This window comes from Amphiura filiformis, chromosome 4, assembly GCF_039555335.1.
Source record: "Amphiura filiformis chromosome 4, Afil_fr2py, whole genome shotgun sequence".
In the NCBI taxonomy this organism is placed as follows: domain Eukaryota; kingdom Metazoa; phylum Echinodermata; class Ophiuroidea; order Amphilepidida; family Amphiuridae; genus Amphiura; species Amphiura filiformis.
In genome coordinates, this window is record NC_092631.1 from 27,660,403 (window position 1) to 27,677,492 (window position 17,090).

At 37.8% G+C, this 17,090-nt stretch overlaps 1 protein-coding gene across 1 annotated transcript in view; it reads left to right on the plus strand.

The window, feature by feature from the left end:
- The window catches only part of LOC140150764 (dynein beta chain, ciliary-like), a 143,069-nt gene that overhangs the window by 68,741 nt on the left and 57,238 nt on the right, over positions 1 to 17,090 (plus strand). The window contains exons 19-34 of the mRNA XM_072172866.1: positions 1,443 to 1,760; positions 2,663 to 2,950; positions 3,358 to 3,603; positions 5,412 to 5,728; positions 6,347 to 6,473; positions 7,898 to 8,050; positions 8,772 to 9,005; positions 9,937 to 10,229; positions 10,694 to 10,850; positions 11,266 to 11,370; positions 11,588 to 11,745; positions 12,304 to 12,442; positions 12,866 to 13,231; positions 14,290 to 14,422; positions 15,216 to 15,343; positions 16,314 to 16,462. Coding sequence (XP_072028967.1) covers positions 1,443 to 1,760; positions 2,663 to 2,950; positions 3,358 to 3,603; positions 5,412 to 5,728; positions 6,347 to 6,473; positions 7,898 to 8,050; positions 8,772 to 9,005; positions 9,937 to 10,229; positions 10,694 to 10,850; positions 11,266 to 11,370; positions 11,588 to 11,745; positions 12,304 to 12,442; positions 12,866 to 13,231; positions 14,290 to 14,422; positions 15,216 to 15,343; positions 16,314 to 16,462 — 3,311 coding nt within the window. The remainder of the gene's footprint in view (positions 1 to 1,442; positions 1,761 to 2,662; positions 2,951 to 3,357; positions 3,604 to 5,411; positions 5,729 to 6,346; positions 6,474 to 7,897; positions 8,051 to 8,771; positions 9,006 to 9,936; positions 10,230 to 10,693; positions 10,851 to 11,265; positions 11,371 to 11,587; positions 11,746 to 12,303; positions 12,443 to 12,865; positions 13,232 to 14,289; positions 14,423 to 15,215; positions 15,344 to 16,313; positions 16,463 to 17,090) is intronic.

Genomic DNA, 17,090 nt, shown 5'->3' on the forward strand with positions numbered 1-17,090 from the left:
CTTTCTTCTTCTTCTTCTTCCTTATAAGTGCCTCCCTCATATGTATGAGTATTATCGCACTGCGTACAGACAAGCTGCACTTATTTTTTACTCTGGAACCTAGAGTAGATGAGTGTATTTTTGAAGTACAGTCAACAGTACCGGGATGATCCCCTGCTCTTTTCGAATAGCCTGTGACGTTCTTTAACCTGCACACTACATTAATGTGAGAAAATATGCATGTACACGGGACCGACAGCTTAAAGTGCTCTACGAAGCACTAAGCAAGTAGAGTGAAGTGTCTTGCTCAAGGACACAAAGAGCCAGCCGAGCTCAGGTGGACCCAGGATTCGAACCCTTGACCCTTGGATTCACAGTCCAACGCCTTAACCGCTAGGCCACGCTCTCCTCTTTATGTTGGAATATTCATACAACTCAATGAAAGGGTGTCAAAACCCCATAAGTTGCTGCTTTACAACTCAATGAAAGGGTGTCAAAACCCCATAAGTTGCTGCTTTACAACTCAATGAAAGGGTGTCAAAATCCCATAAGTTGCTGCTTTACAACTCAATGAAAGGGTGTCAAAACCCCATAAGTTGCTGCTTTACAACTCAATGAAAGGGTGTCAAAACCCCATAAGTTGCTGCTTTCAAGGAGTTTTGGCATCATTTTAGGCTAATTGGAATGTGTTTAGGTCATAAGAAAATGGCAAATTCTATTACTTTTACATTTCCCATTGAGTATGCAGGAGAGGCAGAGAGTATTCACAGCAAATACACAAAGGTAAAGCCACAATTTCTCTGTGATACGGAAAAATTCACAGAATTCGGGGTTTGCTCACGTAAATTTGAAAATTTCACAAAATAATGAAAAATTGTGTAAAATGTCTAACTTTTGTGTTGATTTGGAAAAGAAAACAAAGAAAAGTGATAATTTAGCAGTAATCAACCATTAAACAATCCATTCTAGCATTTATTCTAGGTCTACGATGCAAGATTCTGGCCGATACAGCTATCGGAAGTACACACAAGACAATTGATGATGCTTAATTTTAATGGGGATGTTGAGGGGAGACTATGGTAAAAAGCTACATAGACAAATTACACTTTTAAAAACATGTTTGTATTCACTTTTCAGTGCTTTATAATGTAAAACGGAAAATCACGGAATCGTCCAATTTGTAACACGGAATTTGAATTTTGTAACATGGAAAAATTGTGGCTTTACACAAAGGGTTCGTCTCGATTGATGCCAACATTTGTGATACCCTTAACATTCTATCAACCACCTCTATGGTTTGAAATGCAAAAATAAGTGTAAATTTTGATATTTTATCGCACATCCCTATTCTTATGATAGGGATTGCAGTATTGTTTGATTTCGCTCAAAAGTGGTTCCAGCCAGTATTTTAAACATTTAGACTGCTATTCAACAGTATATCATGCATGTCGTATAATTTGCAGGAATTACCAGAACAGTGGAACAATACCAAGAAAGCTTCAGTAACAGTCAAACAACAAGTAGCGCCCTTACAAGCCAACGAGGTCGCCATCATTCGTCGCAAGAGCACATCATTTGATGTCAAGCAGCATGAATTCAGGGAGCAATTCCGCAAGAAAGCACCATTCATCTTTGATTCCACCAATCCGTATCCATGTCTCGATAAGCAGCATGCTTTTATTACAAAGATGGAAGAAGAGATGGTGTCGCTGAAGGAATCGGCTGCACTCTTTGAGGTCAGCTTGCCCGACTATAAACAACTCAAAGCTTGCAGAAAAGAGGTAAGTTTGTTTAACCCCATGAGAACTACCTGCCTATTGGTCAAAAAGAAGTTTTCATTATCAATTGGACCAATCAGCAACATTGATAGAATAATTTCACCACACAATAAAATTGGGGTGAATTATTTGCAAAGCTCCATTCTGATTGGTGATTAAAATGAAGATATCATGTAATTGACCAATCAGAGGCAATGATAGATCGGCAGGTAGTGCTCAGGGATGATGTCAAGCAGCATGAATTCAGGGAGCAATTCCGCAAAGAGGCTCCATTCATCTTTGATTCCACCAATCCGTATCCATGTCTCGATAAGCAGCATGCTTTTATTACAAAGATGGAAGAGGAGATGGTGTCGCTGAAGGAATCGGCTGCACTCTTTGAGGTCAGCTTGCCCGACTATAAACAACTCAAAGCTTGCAGAAAAGAGGTAAGTTTGTTTAACCCCATGAGAACTACCTGCCTATTGGTCAAAAAGAAGTTTTCATTATCAATTGGACCAATCAGCAACATTGATAGAATAATTTCACCACACAATAAAATTGGGGTGAATTATTTGCAAATCTCCATTCTGATTGGTGATTAAAATGAAGATATCATGTAATTGACCAATCAGAGGCAATGATAGATCGGCAGGTAGTGCTCAGGGGGTTAAGGCAGATAACATTTTGAGGACTTTTCTTAAAATTAATGCTTATTGTCATTTTTGTAAAAAGAAAATTCCCAAAGATGTCTCTATAGTTGGATGATGTAAATCCACCTTGTGGCCACCCCCTTTATACTCTGAATGTACATGTATTGTCCTGTTTGATCTATTGTAATTTGACCTATGACCTTTGTCTATATAAACCTGTCAAAGTTGGTCACATTTAATACAAACCATCTTCAACATTCCTTGATCTTTAAGGTTCGTCAGCTGAAGATCCTGTGGGATATGATCACCATCGTCAAATCCAGTATAGAAGACTGGGAGAAGACGCTTTGGCAAGCAATCGATGTGGAACAGATGGACATGGACTGCAAGAAGTTTGCCAAGGACATCAGGAGCCTGGACAAAGAGATGAGAGCATGGGATGCGTACGGTGGGTTGGAGTCCACCGTCAAGAACATGTTGACGTCACTGAGAGCTGTGAGCGAATTGCAAAACCCTGCCATTAGGGAAAGACATTGGCAGCAGCTTATGAATGCTACAAAGGTATGATTTGCCACCATTCATTTCATTCGGCCGTGGAGCAGGTGACTACAAAGTTTCTTCAAGCACCATGTTCCATCAGTTCATAAGCTAGTGAGGCAATACAGGCTGATTTATAATGAAGAAACATTCTCGTTGCGCTTTTGTACAAAATCTATAAAAATCCACTGTAAAATAATAATATCATTGAAAAGAGGAGAACCTGAACCTGTAAATTAAAAAGAATTGTTGTATATACTTTTACCAAACTCGAGATATACTCATTTGAATATAACCACCCTTGGAATATCGTTCGGAGCTTGGCCCCTCAGGATATTCCTTGGTTCCAAAGCAAAATGTTTAGATTTTTCATAATACCCTCAAAATAACTGACGCAGTCGTTAACCTCTTACCATTGATTCCTATTACAGGTGAGGTTTGATATGAACGAATCCACAACCCTTGCTGATCTACTCGCGCTCAACCTGCACAACTTTGAGGATGAGGTGCGAGGCATCGTTGACAAGGCTGTCAAAGAGATGGGCATGGAAAAAGTCTTGAAGGAGTTAAACACTACGTGGTCAGGGATGGAATTTGAATACGAGAAACATCCAAGGACTGGGGTGCCACTCCTGAAATCAGATGAGGAGTTGATAGAGACACTCGAGGATAACCAGGTAACATTCTTTTGCAGTTTGGAGCAATTTTAGGATAGTGAATAGCACACATTTAGTTCAAAAGGTCTCTTTAAGGCAGCTGTGTACTCTAGACATTGTTTCTTTCGCAAAATTGAGGTTTTTTTGATATGTTTGTACTTTGTTATGTTTTTTATAAATACAAGGAATGAAAATCCAGATTTGTAAACTCCAACTGCAATATTTTACGGATTATATTTCACTATTCCACTCGTGTTTGAAATTGAAAAGGAAAGAAATTCTTTGTTGAACCAGCAAGGGTACACGCGCGCAACAACGCATCGCGTTGCGTATCGCGCAATTTGTTAACGCACAAATACGCTACGCATATACGCTGACGCTTATCTGCATCGTGGCGCATCTTATGGAAACACCACGGAAGCACTGATTTCACAAAAACCTAGTGGTCAAATGGCTCCGTTTTAGCTGATAAAATGTGGGTTTTTTCAAGTTCTTTCCCCGATTTAAATATCAAGTTATGAATGGATTTCGCTCAAACTTCTCAAGGGGCTGTGGATTTACCCGATATTCACGTAATATAAGGTACAAAAGCGAAAACTGCCGCATTCTCCTGTGAGATTCGATGAAAGTGCAAAATGTGACCACTTTAAACTTCAACGGCCATTATTTCAATGTTCATTTTCTCGGTAAAATGACGATTTAGGTACACGATAACTCAATAAATACAGCATCTATAGGTAAGAAAATATGATCATCGTAAAAAGCATGATCGACTCAAGAAAAGGTTTTCTCATTTTTTTATATTTTGGTCTATTTCCGATTTTAGGCATCATTTTGTGCAAATAGGCGTTTGTGAATTTAAAAAGTTCAATTTGATGCCTTATATGGTCAATATCTCAAACAATAAGGCCAATATCAAAAAAATCAAAAAAACGTTTTTGGAATGGAGCCTCAAGATTGAGCTAAAAACAAAATGAAATATTTTGGAAAGAGTGTTTTTTGTTATGATGTACCTAACAAATATTGCCAAAAACTCACTTTTTGTGATTTTCTTCATAATTGTTGTTTTTACCCCAAATCTGTATTTATATTAAGATTTATTGATGTCTTGCCTTTATAAAAATGTATACTTTTATATGTCTTGTGCGAATAATTACAAAGATATTGCACTTTTACTACAGTACACAGCCTCCTTAACATCACATTACTATACAAGCAGCCATATTGCTTTTACCGTAATAAACACATGACATGAACACAATGTATGATTACGTGTCCACAGTTGTTATCGTTTCTATCGATAATTCTACAGTTACCACCTGGTAACCGTATCCTTAACCTAATCCTAACCCTAATCCTAACCCCTAATTTTTAAATGTAACCCTAACCCTAAATCCAAACTCTAATCCTAATATTTTGGGTGGCAGCAGTTATTTATAAAGTCTTGCCTGAGTAAAGCAGTGACTTTTGTAAGTTCCCTGTGGAAAATATGTTGAACTCATTTGTAGAAATATTTCAGAATTTAAGATATTGAAAAATTAAGGAAATATTGGGAATTTTTTTTCTCAACTGCAAGCAGTTAAACATCCATACACATCCTATTGAAGGCATGAACTTCATCTCTCACACAGGGAGTGTGAATTTTAGATGGTTACATGAATGTGTGACTCTGTTTGAAATTCACACTTCCTGTGTGGGAGATTAAAATCAATGTATTCTACAGGAGGTGTATTTATTTTCACTGAAATAGCCCAATATTTCAATCTGTGTAAGATGACCAACAACACACTCATTTATTTTTTTTTTGATTTTAAACAAAACTCATCCAGGTCCAACTGCAGAATTTGATGACCTCCAAATACATTGCCCATTTCCTGGAAGAAGTATCTGGTTGGCAGAAGAAGCTGTCTACAGCAGATTCTGTCATCTCCATATGGTTTGAAGTCCAAAGAACATGGTCACATCTTGAGAGCATCTTCATTGGGTCGGAGGATATTCGAAGTCAGCTGCCGGAAGATTCCAAGAGATTTGATAACATTGATACGGATTTCAAGGAGCTTTTGTACGACATTGAGAAGACACCTAATGTTGTAGAGGCAACCAACAAGAGTGGCTTACATGACAAGCTAGAGGCACTACAACAAAGGTAATGTTTGGGTTCTAATTTATTTAATTTAGATCATTTTTAAAATCTTAAACTTTTTTTTTACAGTTATGATTCATGAATGTCTATTCTGGTCATTTTTATGGAGTTACTATGGCAACTAAATTAATATAAGTTTACCTATAGAAAGTGTCTTCAGCTCAGTCTTGTCAGTAACATCTACAGATTTAATGAATCTTTTGCAAAGATGTAAAAATAAACTGTCTTTAGGTGTAGATGTGTGTTTTTGTCAACACATAGAATTTCCTGGAAGAGACATAAGCCACTGATTTCACAAAAAATTCTATATACATTTGTTGAGATGAATCTTGTAGAAATGTCTTATGTTCTTAAATTTAGTTTGTGTAATGTAACTTTATGTTCTGTACAAACTTTTAAGCTCATTTAATACTGTGATATATGCATTTTATGAAACAAAGCAGTGTTAAATGATTTTAAACCAATTATCAAAGCAAAATTTGTTGCTTAACTGCTTGGATTGGTGAATGAGATGATTTTTGTATCAGATGTCATTAGAAAATAGGTGATGTACCAGTCCACTAACTACCAACTGTGTAAAAGTATCCTGTTCATCTTAGGTTTGTTACTTTTCATCTGCAGTTTGACAATATGTGAGAAAGCTTTGGCAGAGTATCTGGAAACCAAGCGCCTGGCTTTCCCAAGATTCTATTTTGTATCTTCATCTGATCTGCTGGACATACTCTCCAATGGAACCAACCCATCAAAGGTAAGACAAATAAATAAGCCAAATCGGCATTGGAAGTTTGCAATGCATTGTGGGACAGTTTTTGCAGTTTTGGGACACTTTGCCCTCTGACCTAATGTGAAAATTCAGAAAAATTGTTTTTTGTGCGTACAAAATATAATCTAAAATGTTTTACAAGAATAAAAACAAACCCCCAAAAAACCCCATTATTATTCAACAAATTATTTATTTAAATATTTTTTTTGGAGATAATATTATGACAATAATAAATAAATTAATAATAATTACAGCAATATCCCCCGATATGTCAGAGGTCAAAGTGTCCAAAAAAAGTTACAATAGCGATTGGGCTTATTGCATACACATTTATTGCAAAAGATGTAATTTATATTATACAGCAAGTGTATTATTTTTAACTGGTGAGAAACTTATCACCCCCATCTTTTAATGATGGTATTTATTTTAATGAAGAAACATATTTGCACTTGTACATTATCAGTGGATAGAACACTCCTGTTTATAGCAGCACTCTTGAAAATACCATATGTCATATCCCCTTTTCATCATCTTTTTACACTAACTAAACTAGCACTTACCTTGGGGTGTCTCATTTAAGATTGTTTCATCTTGTTGGTCATTGAGCTTGTTGGATTAAAAAATATATTCTTTTACTGCAACACCAAAATCTAGCAGAAGCTCCCCAGTTTTAGTTGGTGGTCACCCATTTTCAAAAATGTCATTTTAAAAATAAGAGAAAGTTGGGAATATCTTACAGAGCTAACAGGCCAATATGTACTCTTTTCCTTACAGTGTGATAGCAATGTCAATGTCAATGTCAATCTTGTAGCCTGTTATCATGTATCATAATACTAATCATGGCGTGTCCGTCCGTCAGTCCGTCCCTCTGTCGCTAATGCGTGTTCGCGGTGCATATCGCGTGCGCGCGGTGCATATCGCGTGCGCTCGGTGCGCTATCGCGTAGCGCGCGGAGTACCGACGGGCGCAGTGCGAGCATCGGAAAGCATTACAGTGTGGTTAATCGTGCAGGTGATTGGGTCTTGATCATTGAGAGACGTATATCATAGTAGTTTAAAAGGTCAGGGCAAGTAGGCCTATATATGGGTAACGGGTGTTGGGTAATTACAGATAGTCACAAGACCCACCCAACCCGAGAACCACGAAATCTAGTCTCAAATAATGGCAAACATTTTTGTTCATAGCGGGTATGTGCCGGGGGGATGTTGAAAGTTTCTTGCCACATCCCTGCATAATGTACAAATTGTGTTATTGTAGCACCCGGTCTGTCTAAGTTAACATAGATCTCATGAATCTGAAGATTTACTATTGCTCAACCAAACTACTACTACCTCTCTTTTGAATGACACCCCATATTTAGTTGAGTAACTCCATCCATACATATTCCTATATCCTCTTACTTTTTGTAGGTTCAACGTCACCTGGGCAAATTGTTTGATAATATGGCCAAGTTGAAGTTTGAACAAGATTCAGAAGAAAATGACACCAAGGTTGCTCTTGGCATGTACAGCAGTGAGGGCGAGTATGTTGACTTCAAGGAACCCTGCGAGTGTGTGGGCCAGGTAATATATTATGTATATCTATATATTTAAAAATAATATGTACAAAAGTTAATTACTGTAAAGTGATAATAAGCCAAAGTTTGAGAACGTCCTACTAAAACGTAAGTCCTTTTGTTAGGGGAGGCATTAAAAAGATTATGTTTGTTGAAAGAGTAGTTAAAATATCTTTAGCCAAAGTTGATTTGTTCGTGTTGGAATTGTCAACATTTCACACTTACGTTTCAGGGAGGGGAACGGGTCAGCCTCCTAACGAAAATGCTTTCGTTTATAGGACGTCATCAAAATTTTGGTTTATTCCCTAACTTTTGCTATTTGTATAACTATTTTTCGCCCAAATGAGACCTATCAATATATATTAGAATTTGTGACAATTTACTTATAGTCTGTATACCTTTCTCGAATCAGTAATTATAGATATAGTAAGTATAGAAATGTATACATTTTCAGAAAGGAAATAATGCAAGGAATCCAGCTAGCGTAGCAGATTCCTACAAAAATTAACAGTATCTCACAATTTGATTTTACTTTACCAACTCGAGAAAGGTATAAGGACTATATACCATAATTTCTTGTAATACCTCCTGACAACCTTTGTACATCCTCGTATGTCATGCCTGATGTGCGTCAGTTGGTGGAGAATAAAATGAAAGAAGAAAAAAGAATCCTGAAATATTACTTTAATAGTTTTCTAAATACTTCCTATATCCTTCATGGCCATCAGGTGGAAGCATGGCTCAACAAACTCATGGACACCATGCGAGACACAGTCCGTGCCACGTTTGCAGAATCTGTCGTAGCCTATGAAGAGAAACCAAGGGAACAGTGGCTGACTGATTACCCTGCTCAGGTTGCCTTGGCAACGACACAGATCTGGTGGACTACAGAGGTCAACATCGCATTCGCTAGGTTAGAAGAAGGTCATGAGAATGCAGTCAAGGACTACAATAAGAAACAAGTAAGTTTTGGCTACAAACCATATAGGCTATATATAAGATTTTATTCTTATGAAGCAATGTTACCAGAATAGTTCAATATTTTCAATGCTTTTTAATGAGCTATCATATTACTGTGAGAGTGTCATTTGCATGAACACAACAGTACACAAATGCAGTCGTATTTCAAATGACAAAAAAATGTGGGTTGAGCAGAAATATTGATCTAACCAAAAGTCATCGGAAATACCAACCAATCAAGTGTTCGCAGGCATTCGTCATGTTGTGTTCAATCAAGTGAAATTCTTACTGTGAAGTAAGGCCTGTTTACATTTCACAGCATTTGCAGTATGTTGCATTAAAATTGGCTATCAAATCTTTCACATGTACTGCAATTCCAACATTTTCTACAGGTAATGCAGGCCATAACAGATCACTGCATCATCTGCATGGAATAAGTTGCATCCTAGGTGTAATTCATGTGAAATGGGAAAAAGTAAACATTTTAAATGATACCTAAGCAGCTGAGATTAGTCGAGAATATTATTGAACAAAATGACTTCTAAATTTTTGGTCAAATGAAACTTTAAACAATTCTTTAAAAAAACAGTGACTTGCTTATATATTGGGCTATTCCAGTTTATTATTTGGGCTAAATTATATGTGATTTTATTTTAGTTCACCTTTTGGGCCAAAATTTGCTGAATGGGCCGTTTAAAGTTAAAAAAGTGTACACATACAAAATATGTGGTTAAATCTTCTTAATATCCGTAGGGCTATTCCAGTTGAAATCCATTCACCCCCTACAGAAGACATGAATGGGTGACTCCATCTGAAATCTACACCCCCTGTGTGGGAGATTAAGGCCATGTCTTCCATAGGGGTGTTTGGATTTCAACTAGAATAGCCCATTTACAAAATGCTTCTAAATCTTGTTTCATCCGGTCCATATAGGTTCAACAACTCAACACACTCATCAACATGCTGATTGGCAAACTCAGCAAAGGTGACCGTCAGAAGATCATGACCATCTGTACCATCGATGTACACGCCCGTGACGTCGTAGCCAGCATGGTGACAAAGAAGGTTGAGAATGCCCAAGCCTTCCATTGGCTGAGTCAGCTTAGGCATAGATGGGATGAGGAGAAAAAGGATTGTTTTGCTAATATCTGTGATGCGCAGTTCAAGTACTCATATGAATATCTTGGGAACACAGCAAGACTTGTGATTACTCCACTTACAGATAGGTAAGCTTAAAGCAATTTCAGTACAAAATTGTTTTTGCCAAAGAGCTCCATTTATAAGTTAATATTAATGTGTGTCACTTGTTGAGAGAGAGAAATTGGACTCAATAATGCAGGTGTGCTGTAATGTGGATGCATCCAGTGCATGAGCCTGAAGGGGGCAAGTGCATTGGACACCATCAAGATTCAGCACATTATTGTGTCCAATCTCTCGAGCAAACATTTATTAACTATATCAAACACATCAAAGAATTTTTGCAAATGTACAAGGGTAATCAAATTAGCTATGATAGTGATGTCATCAGATGATAATAACAAAACATTCAACCGTCTGGATTGTTAGTTTATTTTTCACCAAATGGGAATGATTGATTAATAGGCATACAAAGTTGATTGTTTTTTTTTAAATTTATGGTTTCTAAATCACTTACTTCAAATTAAAGCAAAATACAATCTTCCTATTTCAGATGTTACATCACCCTGACACAATCGCTTCACTTGGTGATGAGTGGCGCCCCCGCTGGGCCAGCTGGGACAGGCAAGACAGAAACCACCAAAGATTTAGGACGTGCACTGGGAATCATGGTGTATGTCTTCAACTGCTCGGAACAGATGGACTACAAGGTAAAGCAAAGATTAGGAGTTGGCGCATATCCACTAAATATTTTGATAGCATCAACATTTGTGCAATTTTGTATCCTCTGTGGCCAGCACACAGAAATGTTGAAAAAAATCAAACCCAACATGTGTACTCAGTTGGATCCAAACTGGTTACCTTTGATCTTTAGACCAACCCGTTAAGCACTAAATCAAAAATACTGAGTGAACATAAAAAGCAAGGGATTAAATCTCCGGTTAAGGCTCCGGTTTGATTGGTGTTCATCTCATTCCTAGTGGTTTACTTTAGAATGGTATTTTGATATAATACATGTCACTAGTATCTCCCAATCCCGTGCCCTTGTGTTGACCTCATCTTGGGGATGATTTGATGAGGTCATTCACATAAATTAACTGATTTGTGTATTGTTCTTTTCCACAGTCCTGTGGTAACATCTATAAGGGCCTGTCTCAGACTGGAGCATGGGGATGTTTTGATGAGTTCAACCGTATCTCAGTAGAAGTGCTCTCAGTGGTGGCAGTACAGGTGAGCTTGATAATATATTTTCTTGTCACATTTTATATGTTGACATGTAATTGTAAATGAAAATATTAGATATTTATGAACTTGGGTAAAGTTGTGTTCCGTTGAAAATGATTGCTATAAGTGGCAAATTCTCATTTGTATGATATAATTTTATGCATAAACTATTACCATCCATCAGTCTATTCACTGAATCTTGAATATTATGCAAATGTTTCAGGTGAAATGTGTGCAAGATGCCATCCGAGACAAGAAAGAGCGGTTCAACTTCCTTGGTGAGGAGATCAAGATGGTACCTACGGTTGGGATATTCATCACCATGAACCCAGGCTATGCTGGTAGGACTGAACTACCAGAGAATCTCAAAGCACTGTTTAGGTAAGAATAAAATGATGTGTTTCATGCTAAAACCCCACATTGCTATGATTTTGTTATGCAATCAAGATGGTACATATGGTTGGGATCTTTATAATTATAAAGTCAGGATATGCTGGTAGGACTGAACTACCAGAGAATCTCAAAGCACTCTTTAGGTAAGGAAGGACAACTACTGTAATGGGCTATTCCAGTTGAAATCCACACTACCCCTGTGGAAGATTTTGGAAATATCTTCCACAGGGGGAGTATGTTTTTCAAATGTAATTGGTCAGAGTTAACCATTTCAAAACCCATACTCCCCCTGTATAATGGCTTTAGCTATATCTTTCACAACTGGAGTGACAATTGCAGATGGAAGTTACCCAACTGTCTATTCTATTTGAAGCTCACACTCCCTCTGTGGAAGACTTTAGCTAAATCTTCCACAGGGGCAGTGTGGATTTTAAATGGAATAGCCCAATGTTGGTCTTTAAACACAGAAAGAAACATATTTTAGGTTCTACTAGCTCGTGTGGCCACAGTGTGCACTTATTCACTAGTATATCATTTGTATTGCAGACCTTGTGCCATGGTTGTCCCTGACTTTGAGTTGATTTGTGAGATTATGTTGGTGGCTGAAGGCTTCTTGGATGCAAGACTTCTGGCTAGGAAGTTCATCACACTGTACACGCTCTGCAAGGAACTGCTTTCAAAACAGGTAAAATCTTGCTGTTTGAATGATGTTTTTTAATTCTCACTTCTCTGTGTACACTTTATCCAGTGCTAATATGTAACAAGTTTAAGGCAATCATTTTGAAACCCATACTCCTCGGAGAAATTGGCCAATTTATTTTTGTTCCCAATTTTTTTTTAAAGCGTTTGTTGGAAGAATTGTATGATTAACATTTTATATTAGTGAAGATATTTCATTATGCATTTCAGAATGTTAGTTTTGAAAGTTCCGAGCATCTCAAATTTTCTCAAGCTTAATTTGATTTTGAGTTTGAGTCAGGGGGAGGGAAGGGGAAAATGGCATCCCGTATTGGATTTAAAATCCTTTGCAAGCTTTGAATCATAGTATTTATGTTGCTTAAGAAGTTACACTATAAAGTTAACAAGTGATCTTCACTTTTTCATTCAGGACCATTATGATTGGGGTCTACGCGCCATCAAGTCTGTACTTGTAGTGGCAGGTGCACTCAAGCGCGGTGACCCTGACCGTCCAGAAGACCAGGTGCTCATGCGTGCCCTGCGTGATTTCAACACACCCAAGATTGTCTTTGATGACATGCCAATCTTCATGGGTCTCATCGGTGATCTGTTCCCTGCATTGGACGTACCACGTCGTCGTGATATGGATTTTGAGAAGGTTGTGAAGCAGTCAACGCTAGATCTGAAGCTTCAAGCGGAAGACAATTTCATTCTGAAAGTTGTGCAGTTGGAGGAGTTACTAGCAGTCAGACATTCTGTATTTGTTATTGGCAATGCAGGAACTGGCAAAAGCCAGGTAGGTTGGCAAGAAATAATACCGTAAAAACTCGATAGTTAGCATAGTTTGCGTACTATCAAACGCTTTTAAAACATGCCAACATGAAGTGCCCCATCCACAAAAGTGTAAAGGGTTTTGAGCAAATCGTCGATACACATAGCTATATACGAACAAGTAAACCTCCAAATTTGTGTCTCAACCCCATTAGCTCACTTGGTAAAGCGCCGGATTTTTCATGTTTTCAAAAGCGATCAATAGTAAGCATGTATGCTAACTATCAAGTTTTTATGGTATAATCTCTAAGTTCAAGGAAAGTTTAAAATTAATTGATTTGATAGGTGTGTCAAATAGCAAATTAATGCAAACTACAAACGGCACGCCAGCAAAAGCAAGATTACAAGGAAGAACAAATAAGCCCAGGAAAAAATCTGGACTTTTTGCGGTCTTTAATGTGTTGTGTTGATAACATCAGTTAAACACTACACATGCAAACCTTTATAACTTTGAAGCTTAAAGCTGCCAAGTTTGGGCCTTTGTGTCCGGCCTTTTTGTTGATTAATGACATTGATACATTATTTCAGTCACCATCCATTACAATCCAATAATGATGGATTTATCGTAGTGTTACTTGATGGACTATTGGGAACCCAGACTCTCTACAGTAGTAATTTCAATTAAATGAACACAGCTTTCAACAGCTGTACTTGATCCAACCATGATCGTATATCACATATTTCAAACTACAACGCAAACACACAACCTTGGATACAATACTTACCAATCACAAGTGAGTTAGCATGGTTGGATTCAGTTCCAGGTTACGCACGCACACCCCCACACACTGGCGTACATCGCGCAGTGTACGTGAAAAATTGTAAACGCTATGCCAGGCTATGTTCATTCAATTAAAATTTCTACTGTTGTTTTACCTCTTTGTTAAAAACATTAGAAATGTACCTGGAACAAAATACAGTGAACAAGTTTAGTCTTTTGTCAAGTCTCTCTTGATTCTAAAAAAATGTAATGCAAACCTTTAAAATGCTTAAAAGTTTTGATTTTATAATTTTCCTCCCCAGGTATTGAAGACATTGAACAAGACGTATGCCAACCTGAAACGCAAACCTGTCCTCGTGGATCTCAATCCCAAGGCTGTTACCAACAATGAGTTGTTTGGTATCATTAACCCAGCTACCAGAGAATGGAAAGATGGTGAGTCATCCTAACTGTAACCTAACAGAGATGTAACTTTGCAGGAAATTGCTGGAATTCAGGAAATTGGGCCATAAAAAAGAAAAATTTCGGAGATGTCTGGAATTGGATGATGATATTTCAACATACTTTTTGTGCAAAATCCTGAACTGGAAACTGTCTCATCTCAATCTCAATCTCAATGTGGTTTTGTCAGTAACAGTGCTGCTGCAACGCATCTAAACCAACGTTGACCTATCAGTCGAATGGAGGATACAAATTAATTTTGACTCCTATTTCCTGTGATATGCTCCGTAACACTATTTTTGAAAATCCCTAAGCTGACAACAGATACAAGCAAACTATTCCACATCTTGGATGTGGCTGGAAAGAAGGATTTCTTGTAACTATTTAGCCTGGTTGATGTTTCTTTGAACTTGAGTTGGTGCCCTCTAGTGAGCCTGGTATTCAAACTGAAACTGAAGCATGTCTTTGTGGACAAAGCTGTCATTTCAATTCCAAAATACAATTAGAACTACATTTTAAACACTGTTATATAGATTTAGGGTTTCAACAGGTTTTCTGTCAGATGTGTATGAAACTCTCAGGATTTTGTCAGGATTAGCTCTGACTTCATCATCTGGATAAAACTATTAACACTAATACACATAGACTGGCCTTTGTCTACAGAGTATCATATATAGTAGGTCCAATGATACACACTGAGATTCCCCTTATCTGCTTAAGAAATAATGGTTACTCTTTAAAGAGTTGTTCTAAGCTTTTAAGACTCGTTTCTTGGATTCACTTGCAGGTTTGTTCTCTGTGATCATGCGAGACATGAGCAACATATCTCATGATGGACCCAAGTGGATTGTTTTGGATGGAGATATTGATCCTATGTGGATTGAATCACTCAACACTGTTATGGATGACAATAAGGTAAGGTGTTAAGGGATGTAGGGGAGAGGGATTGGAGGGGAGGGAAAGAGGAACATGGGATGGTTATGTAGATCCTATGTGGATTGAATCACTCAATATTGTCATGGATGACAATAAGGTAAGGTGTTAAGGGATGTAGCGGAGAGGGATTGGAGGGGAGGGAAAGAGGAACATGTGATGGTTATGTAGATCCTATGTGGATTGAATCAATCAACACTGTTATGGATGACAATAAGGTAAGGACCTACGGGATGTAGGGGAGAGGGATTGAAGGGGGAAGAGGAACATGGGATGGTAGGTACATTCCATGAGGATTAAATCAATCAATGCTGTTTAGGGTTGACAATAAGGTAAGGACTAATTACCTAAGGACTAAAGAGAAAGAGGAGAGAGTTCCTTGGGAGGTAGGGAAAAGTGAGAGGAAATAGGAAGGGAAAGGAGGGAGTAGAGGTCAGAGTAATAAATGAATATGATGGAGATTAAAAGCAAACATGCACAGTCATTGAAGTCCAAAATTGCTATGCCCATTCAGGGTGTTATCCATCCAGGCGTCCACCCATCATTTTGGACAGGCAGTTTGCTTCTGGGACAGGCAAAATTAATGCTTGTGACATAATGCTAAATTCTAAAAATAATGCTTGAATAAGTGCAGAGAACTCAAAACAAGACCAGACAGATAAATCATATAAATCGAGGCTATAGCAATAGCTATTTGAACTGACTGAATCGCCCAGAAGGGGCAGAGGGCCTGGTTTATGTTTTCAGGGTCAAATTTTGGACAGGCAGGTTTTTATGAAAATGAGGGGCACTTGTAAAATTCTAGCTAAGACCCTGCGTGCATTTTACAGCTCTGTGTTACCACATATTTTCTATTTGTAGTCATGAAAATGTTAATACATGTACATTTCCATCTAGTCAAATGTTTTGAAAGCAAGCAGAGTCTTGAATTCATGTGTTTCCTGATTTGCAGGTGCTGACATTGGCTAGCAACGAGCGCATTCCGCTGACACCAACTATGCGTCTTTTATTTGAGATCAGTCATCTGAAGACGGCCACTCCTGCCACTGTATCTAGAGCTGGTATCTTGTATGTTAATCCTACTGATTTAGGATGGAATCCGTAAGTGCACATTCTTTTAGCAATCCTTTTTTTCTAATCCTGACCCTTTTTCAAACTGTACAAAGTACAAATCAGGATCCACAATTTAATAATCCTAACCCTAACCTGTTCTATGTGACCACCATACAGATCTAATTAAGGGACCATTCATCAGTTTACCGTATTTCCTTGAATAAACACCCCTGGGGGCATTGCATTTTCCAAAGGGGGGGCGTTTATTAGAGGTAATTTTTGGCACGACAATTCCCGTTAAAATCATTAGGTAAGCTTAAAAGTCATGCTAAAATGACGAACCATGAACTAGAAACACTGACTTTTGGTTCACTTCCGGGTTTTCGATGCAGATTTTCGCCAATTATTGCTGCTATTATCGACCATGTGAGCAACTTGGTAAGCTTACTACACAAGATAGCATGGAAATATCAGCATTTTTGAAACATCTTGGTTGAAAAAAGTGATGGGGGGGGGGGGCGTTTATTTGATTGGGCGACTATTCAAGGAAATACGGGATATGCATAAATGCTTGTTTTTGCCTGAGATGTTAGTCATGGAAAATAATAATTGAAAAATATATACCTATTTGTTTCTGTGACATTTACTTATCAAACTGACAGCCAAAACTTTTTCC